The following is a 27,964-nucleotide window of genomic DNA, read 5'->3' on the forward strand; positions in this document are numbered from 1 at the left end:
TGTGTGTGTGTGTGTGTGTGGTACAGAAATAAAACTGACCATTAAGACGGTATAAATAGAAATAAAACCGTCCATTAAGGCGGTATATAGAATATATTAATCCGTTAGAGTCTTGTGAATTAAAAAAAAATTAAAGAAATATGTTAAATGGTTAGAGTCTTGTGCTAATAACGTATTATAAAAATGTAGAAAATAAATAGAGATAAAACGGAAATTTTACGTGGTTCGGCTACGCCTACTCCATGGATGGATGAGATCAAAACTTCACTATGATGGGAAGAATTACGATAGGATATGAAACCGACCTTGTACAAGATATCTCTATCTCCTTTTTATCTCTTCTTCACTTTATTTCTCATCTTCTCTTATCCTCACTATATGTCTACTTACATGAAAGCATCAAATGTGTTCCAAATAAGAAGGAAATGGTGTCATTTTATAAGGCAATATAGATAGTTGAACATTTATTAAGGGGAAAATCAAAAAAGTGGAAGATGGAGTGACGTATACTTTATAAATATATTATATGGGATAAGCTTACATGAGACATGAATTAGTGTAAAATATAGGGTAGGCTCATAGTTGCACCAATATTTCATAACAATAAAAAAAATTTTAAAATTGTATTTGATTGATTTAACGTGCATCAATCCAAATTGAATTTAAATTAATTAATTTTTACCCATTTAATAGGTCCATAACTCTCTACTCGCACAATAACTCGAGCCTGACTTGGCCCACTTCGCTGAAGTGGGGGAAGATATTTTTCTCATGGGGAGAATCAATTGTCGGGCCCAAGATGCGTAATTGGGCCAGATCGGCCTGGCCCGGCCCGAGAGAACCAGGCTCACGTGACCGTCCATCTCACCGCATCAGCTTATCCCGGGGCGTTTGTTTCGTTAGGGTTTTGGTGGCTCTCTCAATCTTTCCGGCGAGCTAACCTACCGGCGTTGTCTGTCGCCGGCGATCGTTTGAATTGAAGGAGATCATGACGCTTTCAGACGATGAAGACGAGATCCTCGCCCAGTTCTTAGAATCAGAGGTCCTTTCCGAGGCCTCTGATCACCAAGACGACGACGGCGGCGGTGGTGGCGGCGACGACCGCGAGCAGGTCTTTTGCCCTTCAGTTCTCTCTATTTGTTTTGTTAAATCTCCATCTCGATCTACTTTCATATTCTTTCTCTTTGCATAGAATGTTGTTTCTAAATTTTCGTGTTTTTTTTTCCTGTTGATCCGTTCGGATGTGGATGTTGATGCTGTTGTCGTTGCAGGGAGAGGCGAAATTGGATCCCCCGCAGGCAAAGAGACCTCGCGTGACTGATAACCAAGACTATTCCGATGGCTCGTCATCTTCACTGGCTTTCACTGGCTTAAACAGCAAAAGCATCCCAAAGAGGATAGAGTCTGGGATTTTCAGCAAGATTCCTGCTGATCTCTTCCATAATATCCTCAAATTTCTCTCCTCCGAGGTCTTCCTTTTCCTTTCTCTTTTGGTTTCGTCACGCGTTTAGTTTAATCTGAAGCATCGATTTTTTTAATCAAGGGTTTTCTAACTTACACTGTAGTTTTTTAAAAGTTAAACATTTTCTTTTCCTCCCCGATTGATATCGATTTAAAAATTATTTTTTTCCTTCAACAAGTATTTTTTCCCTTCTCTTCTTTTGTTTTCAAACTAATTCTCCTTTTTTAAGATCATTTTATTAAAACTAGTTTGGTGATGAATTTCTGCAGGATCTTATTGCGTGCTCGCTGGTCTGTAGATTCCTGAATTATGCAGCATCAGACGAAGCGCTATGGCGTCGCCTGTGAGTTTTTTTGGCTGATATTTCTGCTGTTGTTCTACCCTCCTGATATGTTTTCCAGTTGCTTTGTTAAGTAATAAATAATTTTTTGTCACTAACCTTTTAGCTTCTTGTCCTTCCTCTTTTCTCCCTAGCATTACCCATACTGCAGGTGTGATGACTTGGAATGCAATCGAATTTATGACTTAATTTTTCATTGCACTCCATTCAAATTTTCATTCCATTCCTTTCCGAACACATTCCATTCTGCAACCAAACATCATGATATTGGTATCTAGGCTGGTAGCATTCTGGCTATTTGTCTGTGTGTTTTGTAGGCTTAGATTTCAGGAGATTGGATTAAGACTTGAATACCATCAGATTGAATTGGATGGGATAGGAGAAGATGAATTTTTTTATTTTTTATTTTATACCTTTTAACTTTCTTAGCACAAGCAGAGTCTAAGGGTGCTTAGCCAAGTCTAGCCATGAATCAAATGCACCCCTACTCCCCTAGTGGATGGTGTATATGACAGGATGTATGTGATGTCTATGGAGAAGCCTCCTAAACATTGTGGGTACTAGCAGGAAAATGCAAACGTATATGCCATGTTTATGGAGGAAACGTAATGTATATGCAGTCTGAGTGATACTTAGCATGTCCTTGATTTTCCTTCCTCGTTGCTGATTTCTCTATGGTTGAACCAGGTTACTACCATCCAAAAGTTAATTTCAAAGCTCCATTTTTGATATTGTTCCTTCTTAACTGCGCATACTAGTTTCCTTTTGCATGTCTGTGAAGCTATGATCCATTTCTCCCCTTTATGTTCGCTCTTGTTCTATTTTGAGTAGTATTTTGTTAATTTCACTATTTTTATTTTAAATTATCTTCACTGAAACACCCAATTCTCAATGCTTAGGTCTTTGCACTCTCGTTGATCTTATGAACTTTGGGGGTTACTGCCCATCATAGCTGTCCAGTTATCTATCATTGAATTTATCTCATCTATCTAAAGTGGAGTACACACTACACTGTCATATGATGTGAGTTGTCGGTGGTGGTGATACATCAAGCATTCTATTGCGACCCTTTCTGTCTCAACCACTCATCAAAATATAAGTCATTAGCAGATTGATGATGTTGGGATTAGGTTAGTTATTTTTGTTGCCATCATTTTTGTCATTGAAAAACGTATGTTCAGATGAACCTGAGAGCATTTGACAGAATAACTGGAAATGATGGAGCTTATTGTTGTTGCTGGATGCATTTAAGGGATACCCATGATACCAATAAGAGTAGATGCTGATGATTTGATTTTTTTGATTTCTGTGCATATCTATTCGTGTGTTTGCACATGTTTATGCTATATTTGACTATGAACTTTTGTAGGTATTTAAGGGATAACCATGATACCAATAAGAGCAAGATACCAATGATTTGATTTTATTTGATTTCTGTGCATATCTATTTGTGTGTTTGCACATGTTTATGCTATATTTGACTATGAACTTTTGTAGGTATTGTATGCGGTGGGGCCTGCTGCCGCTGACAAAAAAATTACGTGAAGTTGCTTGGAAAAAGCTCTACATTGAGGTATTTTTTTTTTAAACACATGGAAATGAAACTTGTTCAAGATGAAGTGTTAGATTACCACATCATCTAAAAGCGTAAGCTGTTGGGCCGTGGGCCAACAATGTATATCAAGTCTTAACATTTCGCTGCACGTGGAGAGATAAACAATGAATAACACCCATATTGGGAACATGATAATTTTTTAACAAACTTGCATTAATTGCGGACAAGAAGACTAGAACCTTGGACGTCCTGGAAACCATGGCTCTGATACCATGTTAGATTACCACTTTATCTAAAACTTTAAGCTGTTAGGTTGTGGGTCAACAATGCATAACAAGCCTTAATAGTGAGGTTAAGTTCATTTGAAATTTGAAACTAAAGTAGGAGTTAATTATACAAATTATTTGTTTTCAACTTGAAAAATTTTACAAATAGTTTTCAGGTTAATTTGCAAACCCATGCATCATTTGCTTCATTGATATTCTAGGCTGTTTTTTTCATTGTCATTTGACTTGCACAGCTAAAGCTAGATTATGTTTAACTCATCTTTGGAGAAATATTTCTTTCTTGCAGCGTGATGAAGAGGACATGATTGAGTTCGTTAGGAATTGCCCACTTGAGTTCAAAGAGTATTACATCCAAATGCAAGCAGCAAAGAGAAGCCAAGCACCCCTTCCTTCACAGGTAAGCATGAGTTCTGTCATGTGAAACTTTTGACTTTTATGATGCACGAGAGACCAGAGTCTTCCTTACAGTGTACTTGTCCTTTGGACTTAATATTGAAGGCATAATTGTTTCCACCAAGAATAGAATTGGGAGGGTTGTACATATTCAGGGAACTTGTTTTTAAGAAAAAAAAACAAAGGTTTTCAGAGTGTGTGTTTTTAAATATGTTTTTGATGACGCTGCATATTGTTTTTGTGAAGAACATGGTAATGGCCAAATGAATAATGTTCTGCAATGCTTGTTGCAATTTGAATTCTCTTCTTTATGTTGTCCAAAAAGACAGTGGGAAAGCTCTTTATTTAATACAAATATCCTTCAGAAAATGTAATGTTGGAACCTAATTACCTAAATGGGCTTTGGCTGAACCAGGTTTTCAGAAGCTAGCGTATATTTGCATTGTCATGGGAACATGTGCATGCGTCTTCACTTATGCATGTTAGTTGCATGACAAACATGTGTGTTTGCGCGTATGCTCACATGACTTGTCTGCATTTTTGTGCTCTGCATGTGTATCTCTTTTTCTGAGTAGTTTTATAAATTTTGGATCCAATGACCTGTTTGATGTTCAAGGCTTTTGGATCTTGAGGTGGCAGGGTGAGATATTTGGAATCACATTTTTGTTCTTAACATAAGTATTCATAATGCAAAAGGGGCATACATTTAACTAATTTCTTCCTCTTTTTTTTTTTTTTTCATTTGGTTTTTGTTTTAGGTGAATGATGATAAGATAATTCTTGACAAGACAGTTGCTGATCAAGTGTCAATTTGGAAAAAGAGCAAAGGCTTAACTGACAAGGTGGTGGTTGATCACGCATGTTCGGGAGAAACATGTTCATACTACCAAATTGGAGATGTATTTGTCTGTGAAAAGACTGGACAAGTTCACGGTAGGAAATACGTAACATTATCACTAAAATAAGGGCAGCCTGAGAGCTTGTTTAGTATTGGTTTTCAAAACCATTTCTCTAATTGGTTTAAAAAGCTTTAAAAATGAAGAGATGTGAAAAATGTACTTGCTTGAGTATTTTTGAAAAACATTTTCTCTTTTCTAGAAGCATCCAAAATTCGAATGTGGAAAAGCTATGATAGCTGAAAGAATTGAAATACTACTAATTTTTCCACATGATTATTTCTTTTGTTTTGGAAATGAAAATGTTAACCAAAGAACTATTTTTAGGACTTAAATCAAAAGGTCCGTTATCTTTTGTAGATGCATGATTCAAATGAAATGCTAATGTTGCAGGTGTGGCTTACTGTTTTATTTTCTTGGTTGTTTCTGCAGTCTGTGACGATACATGCAGAGAAGTTATTTTAGATCCTACAAATGAACTTTTGGTCTGCACAATTTCTGGGCATTGTTTTGATAGATTGCTGTCACCAGCTGAAATGGAACCAGATGCTGTGAGTTATCTCTTCTCTAGCTTACATTAGTGAGACTAAGTCATTCTACTGTACTTTATTTTTCATCCTTGCTTTTATGGGGGGCAAATTCATAGTTAATTAATTTATCCATGTGAATACTTGGCTATGTGATTTTGCTTGATGACAGCTACAAAGACGAGCATGGTAGGAATCAAAAAGCCTTTTTTTCTAAATTTGCTCCCTCAAATAGTTTAACAAAAAAAAAAAAAAAAAAGGCTTTCAGATTGTATCATTGGCCGTACCATATATCTACAGGAAAAAAAAAATGATTTGTTTAAACTTTTTTGGACTTCTATATAATTCTATGTTTTCTTGGGAAAAAGACAAGAAAGTTCCATGAGTACATAAAAAATACTAATCTGGCATATTAAAGGTATGACCATATTACCAAATGCTCTAATGTCTGAGGTCAATTTACCAAGTTATCCAATTTTAAGCATGTCAAGACTCAAAATTTTTTAGTTGCTTTTAATCCTCATTTAATTTTTTGGTGAAGGGTAATTGTTGGATGTGCAATCCTCATTTAATTTGTTGGTAAAGGGTAATTGTTGGATGTGCCCACAACATCTACATGGATGTATGGTGGACACACTTCCATCCTTTACTGGTGTGGGTCTTATCCCTCAGATACCGTCACATTGCCTGCACATCCACATGCGTGTGATGCAGCAAGCACACCCAATAATTGGCGTTCAATGTGATAACTTGTTCTTTATTGGATATATATGAGTTTGGGCGATGCAATACAAATTAGGCATTGAGGACCAAATTGGTTCCTAACCACACTTTAAGGACCAAGTTAGCATTTAAGCTCTTTTTTGTTGGTTGTCATGGTATTGCACTTCGCTGTCTAAAGTTTGAAGAATAATTTCATGGATAGGGTCCTGTTTTTCCTTCTTGTGTGTGTGTGTGTGTGTTGGGGGTGGGTAAGGAAACTTAACTGTGCATATACGAACAAAATGTTTTGGTCTTGAGATTCACTAAAATATATGTTTCTTTTATCCTTGCACTCAATCACTCTATGTAGAAACAGGTAAGCTGACTATGGGGAACCTTCGATTTTTCTTTCCACCAGCTAAAAATAAATAAACTGGGTCTTCTTTTCATAATATTCTTCTTCTATCTTTCCCAATTTAGGAACAACAACAAATTGGCGCAACAGATGAAGCAGAACCATTCATGGGATCTGGCCGTTTTGGTATGGAAAGAAAAAATTTTCCCCCACTTCTACCTTGGTGCATTGTACCATCTATTTATCCGGTTCATGGTTTCAGAGACAGACTAATGTGTTTGCATTGTTTTGTGTGCGCGGCAGCTCGTGCTTATTTGTTGGGATATAATTGTGCTGATGAGAAGGAGCTAGAAGCTGCTTTGAGGTTTTGTTGAACCAATTCATAGTCACCCATGAGGTGCTCACACCTCTGAAGCTGTTTAAAATATTCTTAATTTATCATTTGAATTGTTTTAATTTATGTCATCTGCAGCTCTGTATGGTAAGGTAGTTTTCAACCGCAGGAAGGGTACTCATAGTCTTTGTTTTCACGTTCTTGTTTTGATCCATTTTATTATTAGTAGTTTTGTTGTGTGATGTTCCTCTTCAGGTTGGCAGATAAGTACGTGCTAACTTTGTTCTTGTTTGGAACATCCATCAAATGACCCAAAAGCCACTTTTAGGATCCAAAATATTTGTAAATTTAGATTTTAAAAGTGATTCTGCATCATTTGATAGCTTGTCATAAGGTTGAAAAAACTTGCGTGGACGCATAACATGCTAATTTCATTATGGGCATTAGCATTTGTTATGCAAGTGATTACAACTTATATTCACATTTTGTGCAAGTAGGGTCTTATTTGTATGAGAAACGTGGATGTGATAGGACAGGATTGGGGCATTGTAAATTCGTCTCTGTCCAATATAAGTACAGTTATGCTATACAAGTTCTCATTGAATTCATTTTCATTATATGCTCTTGAATTATTGGGATTGCACTGCTGGACTGGGTATAGACTGGATAGAGAGTTGAGATGCCTCCGGTGTAAATGGACATGAATACTTAAATATTTTTCTGAAGCTGTGAAATGAGGTTTCAGAACCAGGCTACCTAGCTTTCTTCCTTGATTGAATAGTTGAAGGTTATGATGCATTTCATCAGTCCGGAATTTATGATGAAAATAATTTCTGCTTCTACGACCAGGGAAAAAATTATTAAAGTTTTACCAGGTGATGAGTGACATTAACTTTTGAGTGATTTGGGTAAGTTTTAACTCTTAGTCAATGAAGTGATGACTTGGTTACAAAGTGGTCACCAAACTTCAACTTGCGACGCACGAAAGCACTGAGCTGTTAAAATCTTTAAGCATAAATGCATTTAGGTTGCATTCAATTTCATGATTGATGTCTACTGCTGAAATGTTGTGCTAGAATCATAGTATTCTAAGTCCCATTCACTTGGTTAAATTGGTGTGGCAGTGTCTCTTCAGTGTGCTTTGCTGCTACGTATGCTGCAATTGGGTCGCCACCACCACCCCCTGCAGTGCCCTCAGGTCATAGAAATGGATTGCCACAATAACGTCCTGAGCCCATTCTACCCAACAGTCCTCACCTCTCCAAGTGCCTCTAATTCGTTCCCCACCGCTTGCTATCACTAACATTTGGCTGCATGGAGCTTAGGCATAGTACTTGTGTGGGGCATTATCGATGGCGGCAGAAGGGGAAGCGACGGATGGGGGAGCTGCGGAGGGGGGGAGGGGGGGTATATCGTTATCTTGGGGAGTTGTGTGAGGGCACCCAATGCCCTCTGCAGCAGCAATACCACCCTGCACACGAAGTGCATCAATCACACGTCTAACTTTGTGATGTGGGTTTGTGTCATTGTGTTTGTAGAAATATTTTTTCTTATTTTTAGCAGTTAATAAGTTCTGTTATTCTGCATATGCTTGCATGAATGGCTGGTCACATATAGTTTGAAATTTCTGAGCATTTCAATTTACAAGCTGGTGGAATAATACAGTAACCATGTCCCTTTATTTTATTTTTTTTACTCTGCATATAAAATTCAGAAACCATGAAACTTTGTAGTTAAGTGAAATGGTGGGCGGAGAAGGCATGAAACTCTATTAATGTATAATATTGGTAATGTTTTGTTGAGATGTCATTTGGCGTTGAATTCTCTTGTAATGGGTTGCCATCTGTCTCCGCCTCTCATACATCAAATAAAAATTATTATTGCAAGAGGAAAATACATATCATATGATCAATAAATTATAAATGCATCATTTCGTTCCAAATTATGCATGTATGGAGAATGACAAAAACCAAATGGATTGTCAAATTTAATTTTCATAATTTTATGCTTAAATTTTATATTTAAATATGTGCAGTATGGACTGAGTTAGTTTTCTTTATTTTGGTTGGAATGTAATATGGATATTGGGAGACTTCTATGTATGTTAGAAGTTTAGAACTTTGGTAATGTATTTGGAGGATGTATCATTTATTTCTGCTGCTTTTATATAATGAATATGGTATCAAGACCACAGAGGTTACTAAAGTAGAATTTCGGGCCCCATGTGGCGGGTCGGGGCGTTACAGGTGGTATTAGAGCTTATGTTTGCTAGGTTCTGCAGACTTTGATAGTGGATGATTACCAAAATATAGGTTGAGATAAGATAAGGATAAGAGTAAGTAGATTAGGCGAGTCTTGGTCTGGAAGCTTAGAGATAGTGATCCTTTGACGGTCTTCTGTGTTTTTCCTAGAATGACGATTTTAGGAAAATCACGGTAAATTCATTGATGATTTGGTTTCTAGATTTAGAGACCGGCATTTGAAAATTTAAGTGGGAACGTTAGGTCACTTGAGTATGTGCGTAGTTTCGATGTTATGGTTAGAGGGCGATACCTTGACGGTTTTGTGGCAGGATTGTGAGAATGATAATTTTTGTTTTCAAACTAAGAACTCCTATATTGTATTAGCCTCTTCATTCCATACTTGCATAAACCATGATAAATGTGGAATTTCTGAGTCAAAAAAAAATCCTATCTTCAGGATGGATTCCAGGGGAAAGAACATCTTAGCTGAAGGGGATAATCACGTGGATACTTCCAGTGAGGATGATATGGATGCCTCGGTAGTGCTATGAGGTATAGCGCGGTAGGTTAGGAAGGAGAACTGGAGGAACTCTAGAAAGCAAGATCAGCCACTGATTGATCGGGGCTGTACTTTTCAGTAGTTTACCCGGACGAGTTTGTCAGCATTTGTAGGAAGAGCGAACCTGATCGCAGCTGAAGATTGGGTTCACGAAATAGTGGAACTTCTGGATGTGCAGTGCACGGAGGAGCAGAATGTACGGTACTCTACTTTTAAATTAGTAGGGGAAGCAAAGAGGTGGTGGAGAGCGGTAAAACTAATGAAGGAACAGCGGTCAAGACCTGCGACTATAACCTGGAGCTGTTTCAGGGAGGATTTTTTCGACAGGTACTTCCCTACTGCTACCCGGGAGGCTAAGGCAGAGGAGTTCCTGAATCTCACTTAGGGACACTTGATCGTACAGCAGTACGCAACCAAATTTATGGAGCTATCCCGCTTCGCTCCATACATGATCCCGGACGAGCCGAAGAAGGCCCAAACGTTTGAGGTAGGGAATACATGCACAAGTAGTGGCGTTGCTGACATAGTTTTTCTGAGTTGGTGGATAAGGCCAAGGCAGTGGAGGCCAGTATTCAAGAGGGTGAGAGAGCAGCAAACTAGATGAAGAGGCCCTTGCCTCAAGGATTTCAAACTAGCACCAGCCAGGGTTCATGGAGGAGGCTTGGTAATTTCATGGTCCAGCGGCAAGAGATAGGATATCAAGCCCATTAGGGAAATTCACCGCATTCTACCTATCCTAAATGCCATCAGAGGCATTGGAGCGAGTGTAGGAGTGGATCAGCTGGCTGCTACCGGTGTGGTAGGGTAAGGCATATGGCGCGGGACTACAGCGCGACGTTGACTCACACTCCACAGCATCAGTATCGGGGAGGTAACCAACACCCAGAGGTGGTCACCAAAGGGGCACCGCCCAAGCGCGGGTGTACTCGCTTACGCTGCGAGATGCGGAGAACGTCGACGATGTGGTGACAGGTATTATTTTTATTTTGTCAAATAGTGCTGTAGTGTTATTTGATTCAGGTGCGACACACTCTTTCATATCTCGGGGATTGGTTAAATTGTGTGAGGTAGAGACTCAGTTGTTAGATGCCAAGTTAGGTGTGGTCACGTCGACAGGGTCAGTTGTGGTGTGTAGTAAGGTGATCAGAGACTACCTAGTGGTGATTCAGGGGAGAATGTTGCTTGTTAGCTTTTTTTTTTTTTTTTTTGACATGCATGTGTTCGACGTCATTTTAGGGATGGATTGTCTAGCATCCAGCTATGCAAGTATCGATTGCCACAGGAAGGAGGTAGTGTTCAGACCTCTTGGGGAGCAAGAGTTTAAATTTGTCGGGTCGTGTGTGCACTCTGCACCATAAATTCTTTTAGCAATTTAGGCAAAGAGACTACTTCTGGAGGGTAGCCAGGGGTACCTTGTATTTGTAAAAGAAGTATCGAAAGGAGGAACTTAAGCTGGAGAATATCACAGTGATGAGGGAGTTCTCGGATGTTTTTCTTGAGGACTTACCAGGATTACCTCTTGATCGTAAAGTGGAGTTTGCCATTGAATTAAATCTAGGGACAACACCCATTTCTAAGGTTCCATATAGAATGGCTCCGACTTAATTAAAAGAGCTAAAGGATCAGTTGCAGGAACTACTTGACAAGGGGTTCATCAGACCGAGCGTATCACCTTGGGGAGCACCAGTGTTGTTTGTAAAGAAAAAAGATGGGTCTATGAAGATGTGCATCAACTATAAGGAAATTAATAAAGTGACAGTAAAGAACAAGTACTTGTTATCCCGTATTGACGATCTATTTGACTAGCTAAAGGGCACACAAGTTTTCTCCAAAATCAATCTGCGATCTGGGTATCATCAGGTGAAGGTTAAATTAGAGGATGTACCAAAGACGACTTTTTGTACTAGGTATGGTTATTACGAGTTTTTGGTTATGTCGTTCGGTTTGACCAATGCTCCTATGGCATTCATGGACCTGATGAACATGGTGTTCCACGAGTACTTAGATCAGTTCATGGTGGTGTTCATCGATGACATCCTGGTTTATTCGAGGAGCCCTGTAGAGCATGAAGCTTATTTGAGACTGGTACTTCAGGTACTTAGGGAAAAGAAACTATTTTCTAAATTTAACAAATGCGAGTTCTGGTTGGAACAAGTTGCATTTATGGGACATGTAGTGTCCAAGGAGGGAATTTCAATGGACCCGAGCAAAGTAAAGGCGGTAGTTGATTGGGTGAGACCAAGGAATGTGCATGAGGTTAGAAGTTTCTTGGGTCTGGCAGGATACTATTTCCGATTCGTTGAGGGGTTTTCGAGGCTATTTGGTCCTCTGACACAGCTTATGAGAAAGAACATAAAGTTTAGGTAGACTGGTGAGTGCGAGCATAGTTTTCAGGAATTGAAGCAACGACTAGTCACTGCCCTAGTGTTGACCATTCCATCAGAGGATAGTGGTTTTGTGATCTATAGTGACACATCTCAGAAAGGACTCAGGTGTGTCTTAATGCAGCAAGGAAAGGTTATTGTGTACGCTTCTCACCAACTCAAGGAGTACAAGAAGAGCTATCCTACACACAACTTGGAGCTAGCAGTAGTGGTTTTTGCATTAAAGATTTGGAGGCACTATCTATACGGTGAAAGGTGCAAGATCTTTACTGATCACAAGAGTCTTAAATACTTTTTCACTCAAAAGAAATTGAACATGGGGCAACAGAGATGGCTTGAGTTGATTAAGGACTAGAATTGTATCATTAGTTACCACCCAAGAAAGGCTAATGTGGTAGTTGATGCTTTGAGTCGGAAGTCGGTGAATGCGTCAGTTTCAGCCGTTGTTGTACAACATCATATTAGGATGGGCCTAGAAATGTTGGGTGTAGAGCTAGTAGAAGGGAATTCACAGATGTTCAATGCCAGTTTGATTATTCAGCCAACCTTGCAGGAGAAAATTAAAATAGTTCAAATGAAAGACGCGGAGTAGATGAAAATTGTGGAGAAAGTACGGAGTGAGTAGCAACATGACTTCAATGTTTCTGATGATGGAGTTCTCAGATTTCACGTCAGATTGTGTGTGTCTAACGACAGGGAGATTAAAAAGACGATTCTGGAGGAGGCTCACCACTCTCTCTATATTGTTCATCCGGGAAGCATGAAGATGTATAGAGATTTGCAAGAATCATTCTGGTGGAGTAACATGAAGAGGGAGATTGCCAGATTTGTATAACAGTACCTGATATGTCAGCAGGTAAAAGTAGAGCACCAAAGGTCAATGAGACCAGTTCAACCACTTGATATCCCTAAGTGGAAGTAGGAGCACATCTTTATGGACTTCGTATTGGATGCATGGACAAAATGCCATCTAGGTAATAATGGATTGGCTGACGAACACTGCGCACCTCGTTCCAATCAGAGTCGGTTATTCTATGAATAGGCTGGCAGAACTTTATGTGTAGGAGATTGTACGACTTCATGGCATTCTGGTATCCATTGTTTCAGATCGAGATCCAAGGTTCACCTCTCGGTTCTGGAAGAGTTTGCAGGACGCCTTGGGATCTCAACTTACTTTTAGTACCGCGTTTCACCCACTGAAGGACGGACAATCCGAGAGGACCATTCAGATTCTAGAGGATATGCTGCGAGCGTGTGTGCTAAATTTTGGAGATAGTTGGATTCGCTATCTACCGTTTATTGAGTTTGCTTGTAATAACAATTATCAGACTAGTATTAAGATGACACCATATGAGGTTTTGTATGGTCGTCGGTGCCGATCTTCGTTGTACTAAGATGAGGTAGGCGAGCAGCAGATTTTGGGGCCAGAACTAGTTCAGCAGACCTCTACAAAGGTCGAGCTTATCTGGGAGAGGATTAAAACAACATAGAGTTGGCAGAAGAGTTATGCAGATACTTGCCGATGAGACTTAGAGTTTGAGATTGGTGATATGATATTTTTGAGGATTGCTCTGATGAAAGGGATAATGAGGTTTGGGAAGAAGAGCAAGTTGAGTCCTAGGTACATTAGGCCAGTCGAGATCTTAGAAAGGATTGGTCCAATTGCCTATCGAGTGGCGTGACCCTCAGCGTTGTCTAGAGTTCATGATGTTTTCCACGTATCAGTGCTGAGGAAGTACGTTCCAGATCATTCGCACGTGATAAGTTATAAGTCTTTGGAGATTAGGGATGCTTTAGCATACGAGGAGGTACCAATTTAGATTCTGAATTGGAAAATATAGGAATTGCGTATTAAGGATATACCGTTATTGAAAGTACTATGGCAGAATCACGCAATAGAGGAGGATTATTGGGAGTTAGAGATGGAAATATGCCAGAAATATCCATAACTTTTTAGAGAGGTTTAGCACTAGATAGGTAGGTTTCTGGTTTTGTGCACAGGTTGGGTTTGGTAGGTTTGTTTAGTATTATTAGTTTGTTTATGGTTTCCGTATATGGATGGTCTTTGGGAGAATTTTGTATGATATTGTAATCTCCTGACATGTTGTGTGTAATCACAGTATTCCTTCGCCATAAGTGATGGTAGCTAACAAAATTGGAACGGGGGCCACTATGTGGGTGACTACCGATTCTTTTGTAGAGGTGGATCGTGATCGGTAACAGTTAGCAAATTTTGAGGATGAAATTTTGATAAGGGGGGAGATTGTAGGAACCCGAACCTAGAAAATAAAAGAAAATAAATATAAAAGAGAGAAATAAAGGAAGAGAAAGGAAAAAAGAAGGAAATTGGTTTGGCAGGACCCAAACCGTCGATGATTTTATAGAGCTTGGGAAAAATCATTAACGGTTTCAGTCAACTGGGAGGGTTAACTAACAAACCGTCAACGGTTTTTTTAAGACAGGGAAACCCATCGACGGTTTTCCTACGGATCTGTTTATTTAAGGGTTAAGTAAGGTATATTTTTTTCATAACCTAAAAATTCCTCTCTCTCTCTCTCTCTCTCTCTCTCTCTCTCTCTCTCTCTCTTCCGTAGGCTCACCCAAATCCCGTGATCACTCTTCGATCACTTTTCTCTCCTTTCTCGGCTTGCCGGTTTGTTTTGGCGGCGGATCGAAAAGCTAGGGTTTTGGATTTTCGGAACGTTAGCGATCTATTTTTCAGGAACAGGTAAGAGGATTAAGTTAAGTCGGGTTTTTATTATATTTGAACCGATAAAATTGCATCATATATATGTATACTTATAATTTCAAGGTTATTTCTAAAACTGACCATTCAAAATGGACTGTACAAATATAGGATATATGATACGGTATTTTGAATAATTGAACGGTGAAAAGCTTGGTTTTACTTTACAAACTAGTATACTATGAGGTACTCCTTAATTGTTTATTTGATTATATTCAAATACTGAAATCGTGTGGCAGGTGAATAATCTATATGGTTTATTTTATAATTGAATCTTATTATGGTTGTGAAAATATATCCTGGAATGGGGATTTACACTGGTTGTGAAAATAGTAAATTGTTTTTAAAAAATATTGGGTTTTGTTATGACGACTACAGGCCGAATTTTATTTGACGGACGAGGGCCGAGTTTTATTAAATGACAAATTTTATATGAAATGAGTTTATAATACAGTTTTTATTACCGAAATTGTACGATATGATTTAAGAACCCTGAGGACCGGTTGTATTGTGAGCATGGTACCATTGCTAAGGAATTACTATTTGGTCATGTGCACCCACACTGTATTGAGAGGTGTAGGGTGGTTCAAGCCGATTAGCCTACGTAAGGGTGAAGTACCTTCCCTGGGGTCCAGACGAGGAAGTGGTAAGGCAATAGGACCTGCAACTGGGTTGTGGATGCGTGCTGTAGAGACTCGAACTCAGAAAAATAAGGAAAATAAATAAGAAAGGAACAGTAGTCTTCGTCGACGAGGTTCAGGTTCTCGTCGAAAAAGGACCTAAGGTGTTTCGTCACTGAAATTCAGAGTCTCGTCGACGAAGAGATCCAGAACGGCTAGAAAATATCAAACTAGGGTTTGTTGACGAAGGAAGAGGTTCGTCAACGAATGGACTTCTGTGGTTCGTCGATGAAGGCACCGCTTTGCCGAAGAATTTAACTGGGTTAAGGGGGTTATAAATAGGATTTTTGTTTGCTTCTTCATTAAGAAATCAAAATCTCTCTCTCTCTCTCTCTCTCTATAGAACCGGCGAACTCTCTCTCTATCTTTTCGATTCTTCGCCGATCGTAACCCGTTTCGACGATCGGAAGTTACTACGAGGATCAGTGAGCAAATATCTACAATCCTTGTGGAATAGATTCTTGATCTAGTGAAAAGTCAGGATTCGGGTTTTTTCCAGCGTTTCAGTTTATTTTCAGGAAATAGGTAAAGGGATTAAGTTAAGTCAGCATTTTTATGAAATTGAACCGTTTGAAATGTTTATGAAGTAAGTGTATTTAGGTTTTTAGTTAAAGTTTCTAAAACCAATCGTTCAAACAGATCCGTTTTCAAATTTAGGATCTATGTTATGGTATTTTCAGTACAAACGAACGGTGGGAAGCTCAATTTTATGATTAAAACTGTTTATGCTATGTTTTCATGGTTGCCTACGGGCTATGTTTCGAAATACTGGAAACTGTGTGACAAGTGAACGATATGTACATAATATTTTATAACCGAAATGATGAATGTTTTGTGAAATACTGGAACTGCTTGTGAAATACAAGATGATGTTTACGGCCGCAAGGGCCAGATTCATGTTTAATGGCTATGAGTCGAGTATGATTTGATGGCCGATGGCTGGAAGTTTATATGTCAAGTTTTATATGAAATGAATATGAAATATGGTTTTATTACTTAAATTGCACGATATGCTTTAGGAACCTGATGGACCATTATGTCAAGAGCACGGTACCGTTGTTAGGATCTATATATGTGACCATGTGCACCATATTGTATTGCGAGAGGGGTGCGGTGGTTTATGCCGATTAGCCTCGATAGAGGGTGTACCATACCTGGAAGTCCGTACTTTCAGGACATGGTAGGGCAATCAGGGCACGCAAGTAAGTTGCGGATGCCTGTGTAGTCGGAGTTATGACGCGGATGAATGTTGACTTTGTCTGGGTTGATCATCCCAGGCTTAGTCCAGCCTTCAGGCAGCACAACCCTGATCATGGGGGTTTATACATGGTGTTAGTCCCAGGAGGTGTTTTTCGTACATTTCTGTATATTAATGTAAATGATGTTATGAAATGAACAAACCGTTTATGTCAGGAAAATGAAATGAGTATTTCCAACTGTATAAGTACGTATGATGTAAAGACCACTATTTTCGGTTATATGAAGAATAATGTTTTTTGTAAATACTAATGCATGCTACCCACACACTGACGTTAACTTGATCACCCTTAATAAGAAAGTGTCTCATCCCAATATACAAATCATCTTTTCAAGAAACTACAGGTATCGTGCTTAGCAGGAACAGGGAGTGGGGGTTAGAATAGTTTCTTTTGAGGGTATATGTAAGAACTCTGATATGGGTAGTTATGTTGTATGCCTCCGAGCTTGTTTTATGGTCGTATGGACCGAACTAGTTGTTCAGTTTTGGTCGGTTTGTAATATGGATGTATGGAAACTTTTATGTATAGACGAACTTAGAACTCTGATAATGTATATATGGAGAATGGTTCTTTACTTCCGCTGCATTTATGTTTAATGATTATGGTATCAGGTACACAAACGTCACTAAAGTGACACCTTAGGCCTGCGAGGGGTTCGGGGCGTTACAGGTGGTATTAGAGCTTAGGTTGCTAGGTTCTGCAGACTTTGTCAGTGATAATTACCAAAGTATAGGTTAAGATAAGTTAGGTTGGGGTTTAGTTTGGAAGCTCTGGGACGATGGTCTTTCGACGGTCTTCTATGCTTTTGCTGGAATGACAATTTCAGGAAAATCATGGTAAATCCATCGATGGTATTCATTCTAGGTTGAAGGACTGGGGCTCGAAAATTTAGGTTGAGAACGATAGGATGGAAAAGTATGTATGTTGTGTCATCGTTATAATTAGGGACCGATACCTTGGTAGTTTTGCAGTAGAAATGTATAAGTGATTCCTTTAACTGCAAACTTATATGTTTCAACTATTAGTCATTCCATATTTGCAACAACCATTATAAATGTGGAGTTTCTAAGTCGGTTTCTATCCTATCTTCAGGATGGATCCCAGGGGAAAGGAAGTTATGACTAAAGGGGACAATTATGTGGATACCTCCAACGAGGATGATACTGAGACTTTGGTCGTGCTGGGTAGTAAAGCACGACAAGCTAAGAAAGAATCTCGGAGGGAATCTCGGGAACAGAGTCAGTCAGCTATTGATAGAGGTTGCACGTTTCAGCAGTTTTCTCGGACGAATCCACCGACATTGTCGGGAGGACCAAACTCGATTGTGGCGGAAGATTAGATTCAGGAGATGGAGGAATTGTTGGATGTGCTAGAATACATAGAAGAGCAGAAGGTCCGTTTTGCTACCTTCAAACTGGTGGGAGAGGCAAAGAGGTTTTGGAGATCGGCTAGGCTAGTGGAGGAGTGGCGTCTAGGGTATGTATCTGTTACCTGGAACTGTTTCAAGGAGATCTTCTTCAACATGTACTTTCCCATTTCCACTCGGGAGGTAAAGGTTGAGGAGTTCTTACATCTGACCCAAAGGTCCATGGCTGTACAGCAGTATGCGGCCCAATTTGTGGAGCTGTCCCTATTCGCTCCACATATGGTTCCAGATGAGCTGAAGAAGGCTTGGATGTTTGAGAGATGACTGAGACAGACAATACGCGCGCAGGTGGCAGCGTTATTGGTCTAGAGCTTTACTGAGCTGTGGACAAAGCCATGGCGGTGGAGGCCAGTATTCAGAAAGGGGAGAGAGAGGCGAACCAGAAGAAGAGGCCTTGGTCTCATGGGTCTCAGTCTAGCTCTAACCATAATACGTGGAAGCAGTCTAATGATTTTACAAGTTAACGACAAGTGACAGGACTTCGAGCCTCTCAGGGGAGTTCTCCGAGTGCCGCTTGTCCCAGATGCCATAAGAATCATTTGGGCGAGTGTAGGGTTGGAGCAGTTGTCTGTTACCTGTGTGGTGTAGCAAGGCATTAGGTGCGGGATTATCACGCGACACTAAAGTACCCACCTCAGCAGCAACAATATGGGAGAGGAAATCAAGCATCTCAAGGGGGTCACCAGGGGAGTACAGCCAAGGCACGAGTGTATTCTATGACGTCGGGTGACGCTGAGCACATAGGAGATGTAGTTATAGGTATTATTTATGTGCTTTCCTATAAAGTTGTTGTGCTTTTTTATTCAGGTGCAACACACTCATTTATATCTAGAAGGTTTGTCAAAGAATGTGAAATAGAAACTCAGTCGTTAGGAGTTGAGTTAAGTGTGGTCACGCTGACAAGATCGGTTGTTGTATGCAGTAAAGTGGTGAGGGACTACCCAGTGGAGATTCAAAGGAGAAAGCTGCCTGCTAATCTAATCGTATTTGATATGCATGGATTTGATGTTATTCTAGGGATGGATTGGCTAGCATCTAGCTACGCAAGCATAGATTGTTATAGGAAGGAGGTAGTATTCAAACCTCCAATGGAGCAGGAGTTTAAATTCATAGGGTCGTGTGTGTACTCTGCACCACGGATCCTTTCAGCAATACAGACAAGGAGATTTCTCCAAGGGGGTTACCAGGGGTACGTTGCATATGTAAAAGAAGCACCAAAGGAAAGATTGAAGCTGGAGGATATCCTAGTAAAAAGGGAGTTCTTGGATGTGTTTCTGGAAGACCTACCCGGGTTACCCACAGATCGTGAGGTGGTGTTCGCCATAGAGTTGACTCCATGGATGGCGCCAATTTTCAAGGCTCCGTACCAAATGACTCTGACTAAACTGAAGGAGTTAAAGGAGCAACTACAAGAACTCTTGGATAACGGTTTCATCAGACCAAGCGTATCACCCTGCGGAGCGCCGGTGTTGTTCGTGAAGAAGAAAGATGGGTCGATGAGGATGTGCATCGACTATAGAGAGATTAACAAGGTAACCATAAAGAATAAATACCTATTACCACGTATTGACGATCTGTTTGACCAACTGAAGGGTACTTAGATTTTCTCTAAGATCAATTTGCGATCCGAGTATCACTAGTTGAAGGTGAAGGTAGAGGATATATCGAAGACATCCTTTCGAACCCAGTATGGCCATTACAAATTTTTGGCTATGTCGTTTGGTTTGACGAATGCGCCTGCAGCATTCATGGATCTGATGAATAGGGTATTCCACGCGTACTTAGATCAGTTCTTGGTGATATTCATTGATGACATCCTGATCTATTGGAGGAGTTTTGCAGAGCATAAAGCTCATTTGAGGCTAGTACTTCAAGTACTCAGGGAGAAGAAATTGTTTTCTAAATTCAAGAAATGCGAGTTCTGGCTAGAATAGGTTGCATTTCTAGGACATGTGGTGTAACGACCTGGAAATTAAAATAAATAGAAGATATAATAATGAAATGGATTAATGGATAAAAGGGGAAAAGGAAGAATTTTTCAAAAGAAAAGCAAGCCTTGTCGACGAATGTCCTGTATTCGTCGACGAGTGTCCTTCTAAGCTCGTTGACGAAGTCTGCTCCTCGTCGATGAAGAAATCCTGAGAGAGAATTTTGGAAACCCTGAATTTCGTCGATGAAGGTATCTTCTCGTCGACGAAGACTCTACAGCACCTCGTCGATGAATCGACGTGTCTCGTCGACGAAGCCTTGCGTATAAAAAGGGTTATTCTTCATTTTCAGTGTGGATTCTCGAACACTCTCTCCTCTTTCTCTCTAAAAACGACCTCCCAGCCTTCTTTCTTCGATTTCGGGCCGATTTTGACCTGATTTGACGATCCGGAACCGCCACGGGGTTTGTGGGATCATTCTCTTCAAGGTTGTAGGAGCTGATCATTGGGTTGTGAGGTTTAGGAAACGTCCCAAAATTAGGGTAAGTTAGTTATTTTGGAATTTTCTTAAGAAATAATATTGTATGGAGCCTAGGAAGTAGTAAATAACATTTTTCTTAAGATTTGAGTTAATTGGAATTTATTTTATTTAAGTTAGGATTTTTGAATTTAGGGTCCAGGTGAACGTTGTGAGAATCAGTTCAGGGATCCTACAGGCGTAGTTGAAAGTCTGGTAAGGGGGAAATTTATATATTAAATCAGGTTTTCATGAATTAAAATGGATTGTGTGTTATTTATGTATATATATTTATATGTGGGTTTAAAATGCTAGCCATAAAATTTATGTTTTTTGAGCCTAGGAATGTTTATATAGTCATGTATATGTGAAAATGAATGAATGAAAGTGGAAAGAAATTTTTCTAAGAAATTAATTAAGAAATGAAATGTATTTTCAATACATCAATGTTAACTATGGGTTGACTTATTTTGCGAGAAATGTATATAAATTTTACTGGTAAAACCGTGTGGCATGACATTCTGTGCAAATAAATGTTAGATATATGAGATGCATGTTAAGTAAGTAAAGCTTATGAATAAAATGTGATATGGACAATAATGCTTGTGTATGTTAAATGCAACCATGTAAATGTAAGACAGCTGAAAGACAGTCATGTTAGCAAATTCTAGCGCATTTTTATGTGAAAACTAACTGTAACAGATTCTAGCGCATATCTATGTGGAAACTAACTGATGATGGCGAAAGACTAGCTGTACTACGAAGAAATGAAATGAAAATGTTATGTAATGAAATGACAATGGAATGACAATGCAATGAAATGAAATATGAAACGTGAACGATACAAATGAGAAAGAGTCACTTAAAGTGAAATGAAATGCAAAGTTAAGTTATGAACACGAATGAATGTGTATAAATGTATAATGACAGAAAAGAATGATGTATTACGATATTAGAAGTATGTATGTATGTAAAACATGTTACGATTGGGCAAGGCGAACTCTTCACTTGAGGGCTTGCTGAGGAAGGCGAGTGCACTAGTAGCTTTAGATGTGGTAGTAGCTGCATAACGTACTAGGGCAGAGGGAAACTATTCGTATGGGCGGGTAGATTTCCCTATCCTTAGGGCCTTTTCTGGTAAATTATTGTTGAATGTGTGAGTATGAGATTAATCTAACACTTTAGGGTTTACTGAGTAAGGTAAGTGCCCTGGTATATTTTAGTTGTAACCTTAGGGTTACCTATGTATCAGAGCAGAGGGGTGCTACTTGTATGGGCGGGTAATCACCCTTATTCTTGAGTAATCTCGTGGGTAAAACTTTGCATGTGATTGTTTAGGTTCATAAAACGATTTCAATGCTATATGATGATTTGCAAATGAAATAAAAATGATATCTATATACCTCATGTTAGCCACACGCTGTTTTAATATGTATGTATCTTCCCTTACTGAGATGTGTCTCACCCGAATATGAATGTTTCTTTTTCAGGACATCCTCGAGGTCGGGTTTAGGAGCTCGAGGGTATTTTTAGCATTTTTTAGGACTATAAAAGAAACAGGGTATATATTGATATTATTTTGGAGATGTAAATATTTATGTTTTATGTTTTATGTCGTTATGTTTTAAGGATGTTGTGAGAGAAATGGTTGCAAACATACTGAATTGTTTTGGAGATGTTTATTTATATGGAAATGCAAGCAATGGTTGGATTTTATGGATTCATAGATAGAAAATAGAAAACTCTGGTATATTACGGTATTGTGGTATATGTTATATGGAAATGATGGTTATGTTGTCTACTGCGAATGTATGTAAAGATTTATGATTTATCAGGTATAATGCACAGGACCCGGGTTTAAGGATTCAGGGTGTTACATGTGGTGTCCAAGGAAGGAATTGTAGTAGACCCAGGCAAAGTAGAGGCAGTAGTAAATTGGGCGAGACTGACAAACATACATGAGATCAGAAGTTTCTTGGGTCTGGCAGGGTACTATCGTCGATTCATCAAAGGTTTTTCTAGGCTGTCAGGTCCGTTGACACAGTTTATGAGGAAGAACAATAAGTTTGAATGGACTGGTAAGTGTGAGCAGAGTTTCCATGAGTTGAAGCAGTGTCTAGTCACAACCCTAGTGTTGACTATTCCATCAGGAGAGGGTGATTACGTGATTTATAGTGACACATCCCAGAAAGGGCTCGGGTGTGTTTTGATGCAACATGGTAAAGTTATTGTGTATGTTTCTTAGCAACTCAAGGAGTATGAGAAGAATTACCTTACACATGATTTAGAGCTGGTAGCAGTGGTATTTGCACTAAAGATCTGGCGGCACTACCTATACGGTGAAAGGTGCGAGATCTTACTTATCATAAGAGTCTCAAATACTTCTTCACCCAGAAGGAGTTGAATATGAGGCAATGCAGGTGGCTTGAATTGATTAAATACTATGACTGTACTATTAGTTACCACCTTGGGAAAGCTAATGTGGTAGCTGATGTGTTGAGTCGGAAGTCAGTGCCTGCATCAGTCTCAGTAGTTAGGATTCAGCACGAGATCAGGATGAACCTGAAAAGGTTGGGTGTAGAGTTAGTAGATGGAAATCACCAGGAATTCATTGCTGGCCTGGTAGTGCAACCAACCTTACAAGAGATGATTAGATCAGCTCATATAGAATATATAGAGCTAGTAGAGATTGTGAGTGGATTACAGGATGGGTTGAATGCGGATTTCCATGTCTCAGATGACGGGGTATTGAGATTTCACACCAGAATCTATGTACCGAATGATGATGAAATTAAAAGAACCATCCTGGAGGAGGCACATTGCTTCTTGTATACGGTACATCCAAGAAGTACAAAGATGTTTAGGGATCTACGGGGATCTTTCTAGTGGTCTAACATGAAAAGAGATATCACCCATTTTGTAGAACAGTGTCTGACGTGTCAACCGGTGAAGGCCGAGCACTAGAGGCCAGCAAGACCACTACAGCCACTTGACATCTCAAAGTGGAAGTGGGAACATATTTCTATGGATTTTGTGTCAGGATTGCCATCGGTGGTGCATGGACAAAACGCTATACGGGTTATAGTGCGGCTGACGAAGACTACGCACTTCGTGCCGATCAGGGTCCGTTATTCCATGGATAAGCTAATAGAACTTTTTGTGCAAGAGATAGTACGACTTCATGACGTCCCAATTTCTATAGTTTCAGATCTAGATCCATGATTCACCTCTCGTTTCTAGAAGAGTTTGCAAGATGCCTTAGGATCCCAACTCACCTTCAGTACCGTATTCCACCCGCAGATGGACGGATAGTCCGAGAGGACTATTCAGATTTTGGAGGATATGCTGCAAGCATGTGTACTAGATTTCGGTGGTAGTTGGATCAAGTATCTGTCGTTAGTCGAGTTCGCATATAACAACAACTATCAGGTCAGTATCGAGATGGCACCATATGAGGCCTTGTATGGTCGTTGGTGTCGATCTCTGTTGTACTGGGACGACGTAGGCGAATGACAAATGTTGGGACCGGAATTAGTTCAGCAAACCTCTGCGAAGGTCGAACTTATTAGGGAGAGGATAAAGGCGGTACAGAGTCAGTAGAAGAGTTATGTAGATACTCACCGACGGGTGCTAGAGTTTGAGATCGAGGATATGGTATTCTTAAGAATTTCTCCAATGAAAGGAGTAATGAGGTTCGAAAAGAAAGACAAGTTGAGTCCTTGGTACATTGGGCCTTTTGAAATTCTGGAAAGAATTGGTCCAAACGCTTATCGAGTAGCATTACCCCCAACATTGTCTAGAGTTCATAACATCTTTCATGTATCAGTATTAAGGAAGTATGTATCAGATCCTATGCACGTGATTAGCTATGAACCCTTAGAGATTGGAGATGTTTTAACATACGAGGAAGTACCAATCCAAATTATGGATCGGAAGATACAGAAGCTACGTACTAAGGAGATATCGTTAGTGAAGGTACTGTGGCGTAATCATGTGATCGAGGAGGCTTCTTGGGAGTTGGAAACAGAAATACGCCATAAGTACCCACAACTTTTCAGTAATGATTAGGGTTAGACAGACTGGTACGATTGATCAGGTAAGGGTTAGTTATATGCATGTTAGTTAAGGTACATATGTTTAGTTGTCAGTTGTTTATGAGTTTATGTATGGATGGTCTCTGGGAATTTTGGGTATGGTATTGTAAATTCTCGAGACATTATGTTGTAACCACAGTATTCCTCCGCCATAAGTGAAGATATGTAATAAACTTGGGACGGGACTGCTATGTGGGTGTTCGCCGACTCTTGCTAGAATCGGAACGGTAACAGTTCAGATGATGAGATAGAAAATAGTTAGCAAATTTTGAGGATGAAGTTTTTATAAGGAGGGAAGATTGAAGAGATCTGAACCCAAAAAAATAAGGAAAATAAATAAGAAAGGAACAGCAGTCTTCGTCAACGAGGTCCAGGTTCTCATCGACGGAGGACCTAAGGTGTTTCGTCACCGAAATTTAGAGTCTTGTCGACGAAGAGATCCATTATGGTTGGAAAATATCATACTAGGGTTTGTCGATGAAGGAAGAGGTTTGTTGACAAATGGACTTCTATGGTTCGTCGACAAAGGTGCCGTTTCGTCGACAAATTTGGCCAGGTTAAGGGGGTTATAAATAGGATTTTTGTTTGCTTTTTCATTAAGAAATCAAAATCTCTCTCTCTTTCCCTCTAGAATCGGCGAACTCTCTCTCTCCCTCTCTCTTTTTTCGATCCTTCGTTGATCGTCGTCCGTTTCGACAATCGGAAGTTACTACGAGGATCAGGGAGAAAATATCTATAATTCTAGCGGAATAAATTCTTGATCTAGTGAAAAGTCAAGATTTGGGTTTTTTTCTAGCATCTCGATTTATTTTTAGGAAATAGGTAAGCAGATGAAGTTAAGTCAACCTTTTTATGAAATTGAACCGTTTGAAATGTCTATGAAGTAAGTATATTCAAGTTTCCAGTTAAAGTTTCTAAAACCAACCGTTCAAACATATCCGTTTTCAAATCTAGGATATATGTTATGGTATTTTCAGTACAAACAAACGGTGAGAAGCTCAGTTTTGTGATTAAAACTGTTTATGCTATGTTTCCATGGTTGCCTATGTGCTATATTTCAAAATACTGGAAACTGTGTGGTAGGGAAACGATATGTACATAATATTTTATAATCAAAATGATGAATGTTTTGTGAAATATTAGAACTGCTTGTAAAATACAGGATGATGTTTACAACCGCGAGGGCCAGATTTATGTTTAATGGCTGTGAGCCGGGTATGATTTGATGGCCAAGGGCCGGAAGTTTATATGTCAAGTTTCATATGAAATAAATATGAAATATGATTTTATTACTTCAATTGTATGATATGCTTTAGGAACGTTGATGGACCATTATGTCAAGAGCACGGTACCGTTACTAGGATCTATATATATGACCATGTGCACCACACTGTACTACGAGAGTGGTGCGGTGGTTTATGTCGATTAGCCTCGGTAGAGGGTGTACCATGCCTGGAAGCCCAGAATTTCAGGACACGGTAGGGTAATCAGGGCATGCAAGTAAGTTGCGGATGCCTGGGTAGTTGGAGTTATGACGCAAATGAATGTTGACTTTGTCTGGGTTGATCACCCTAGGCTTAGTCCAGCGCTCGGGCAGCACAACCCTGACCACGGGGGTTTATATATGACGTTAGTCCTAGGAGGTGTCTTTCATGCATATCTGTATATTTATGTAAATGATGTTATGAAATGAATGAACTGTTTATGTCAGGAAAATGAAATGAGTATTTCCAACTATATAAGTACGTATGATGTAAAGACAGCTATTTTCGATTATATGAAGAATGATGTTTTCTGTAAACACTAATGCATGTTGCCCACACACTGACGTTAACTTGATCACCCTTACTGAGAAGTATCCACCCCAATATACAAATCATCTTTTCAGGAAACTACAGGAATCGTGCTTACCAGGAACATGGATAGTTATGTTGTATGCCTTCAGGCTTGTTTTATGGTCGTATGGACTGAACTAGTTGTTCAGTTTTGGTCGCTTTGTAATATGGATGTATGGAAACCTTTATTTATGGACGAACTTAGAACTTTGGTAATGTATGTATGGAGAATGGTTCTTTACTTTCGCTGCATCTATGTTTAATGATGATGGTATCAGGAACACAGACGTCACTAAAGTGGCACCTCAGGCCCACGAGGGGTTCAAGGCGTTACACATGCAGACGCACTTGCAGATGGTTACTTTGACTGTGTATGGGTTGATCCCCCAGGACATAAGTCCAGCTTTTGGGCCGCACAACCCATACCATTGGGGAAGTAAATGGTGTGCTGGTCTCAGGGAGTGTCTTTTACACATATATGCTAATTTATGTAAATGGTATTTCTAATTATTGAACTTGTTTATACAGTGTAAATGAAAAGGGTATTTTCCACTGTGTAGAGTGAGGATAATGTATAATTGCTATTTCGATTAAATGGAGAATGGAATGTATTTTGTATTTACTAAAACTCATGCTGGCCACACACTGATATTAATTTAATCTATCTTACTGAGAAATGTCTCACCCCAATATAGAAATCATCTTTTCAAGACCATCTTGAGATCGAGCTTAGCAAGCTCCGGGGCAGGGTGATAGCTAGTTTCTGTTTGCGAGTGTCTGTAAGAATTCGAATGTATATATGTTATGTTTGAAGTCCCCGAATATGTATTATGGTCGTATGGACTAAGTTAGTTTTCTTTGTTTTGGTTGGGATGTAATATGGATATTGGGAGACTTCTATGTATGTTAGCAGTTTAGAACTCTGGTAATGTATTTGGAGGATGTATAATTTATTTCCATTGCTTTTATATAATGAATATGGTATCAGGAACACAGAGGTTACTAAAGTAGCACCCTAGGCCCCGCGTGGCGGGTCGAGGCGTTACAAAAACTGTCACTCCTTTGTGACTCTCTCTCTCTCTCTCTCTCTCTCTCTCTCTCTCTCTCTCTCTCTCCCTTTCTTACTCATACCTCCAAATTATGATTAAAAATAATAAAAGGATGGGTGGCAGGCTCTAACGCCAGGTTTAGGGGCAAATCTTAATGTTCATCTCTTACAAAAATTAATTGATCTATAGCTTCTTATTAAGGACACATATTACAATAATTATGATTAAAAGCAATAAGAATTCCTTAGTAAGGATTTACAAGTGTAAGAACCAGAAAAAAAAAAATCTCAAATAAATGAATAATATTATGGCACAAAAGTTTTTGAAACTCTTTCCAAAGAAAGAAAATTTGAGCTTAATTGAAATTTTGTAGAGAAAATAGGATTAGAGACT

The 27,964-nt window shown here is 39.3% G+C and overlaps 1 protein-coding gene across 9 annotated transcripts; it reads left to right on the forward strand.

Annotated features, from left to right (window-relative positions):
* The first annotated feature begins 718 nt into the window (after nt 1-718).
* LOC131154954 (F-box protein SKIP31) lies at nt 719-27,473 on the forward strand. Of its 9 annotated transcripts, none has more exons than XR_009136711.1 (10): nt 719-1,111; nt 1,272-1,469; nt 1,732-1,805; nt 3,300-3,375; nt 3,931-4,041; nt 4,796-4,970; nt 5,366-5,484; nt 6,643-6,703; nt 6,821-7,003; nt 8,887-9,002. XR_009136711.1 is itself a non-coding variant. In XM_058107808.1 (10 exons), exons 1-9 carry the CDS (start codon nt 989-991, stop codon nt 6,889-6,891), a joined length of 1,008 nt encoding a protein of 335 aa, XP_057963791.1. In that variant the 5' UTR covers nt 753-988; the 3' UTR covers nt 6,892-6,914; nt 22,084-22,307. The 9 variants fall into 9 exon arrangements, 8 of the variants coding, with proteins under 8 accessions (XP_057963790.1, XP_057963791.1, XP_057963788.1 ...); XM_058107808.1 differs by lacking the exon at nt 8,887-9,002 and adding an exon at nt 22,084-22,307 and having other exon boundaries at nt 753-1,111; nt 6,821-6,914; XM_058107805.1 differs by lacking the exon at nt 8,887-9,002 and adding an exon at nt 26,576-27,473 and having other exon boundaries at nt 757-1,111; nt 6,821-6,914.
* The last annotated feature ends 491 nt before the right edge of the window (nt 27,474-27,964 follow it).

Source organism: Malania oleifera, chromosome 5, assembly GCF_029873635.1.
Source record: "Malania oleifera isolate guangnan ecotype guangnan chromosome 5, ASM2987363v1, whole genome shotgun sequence".
Classification (NCBI taxonomy): Eukaryota; Viridiplantae; Streptophyta; class Magnoliopsida; order Santalales; family Ximeniaceae; genus Malania; species Malania oleifera.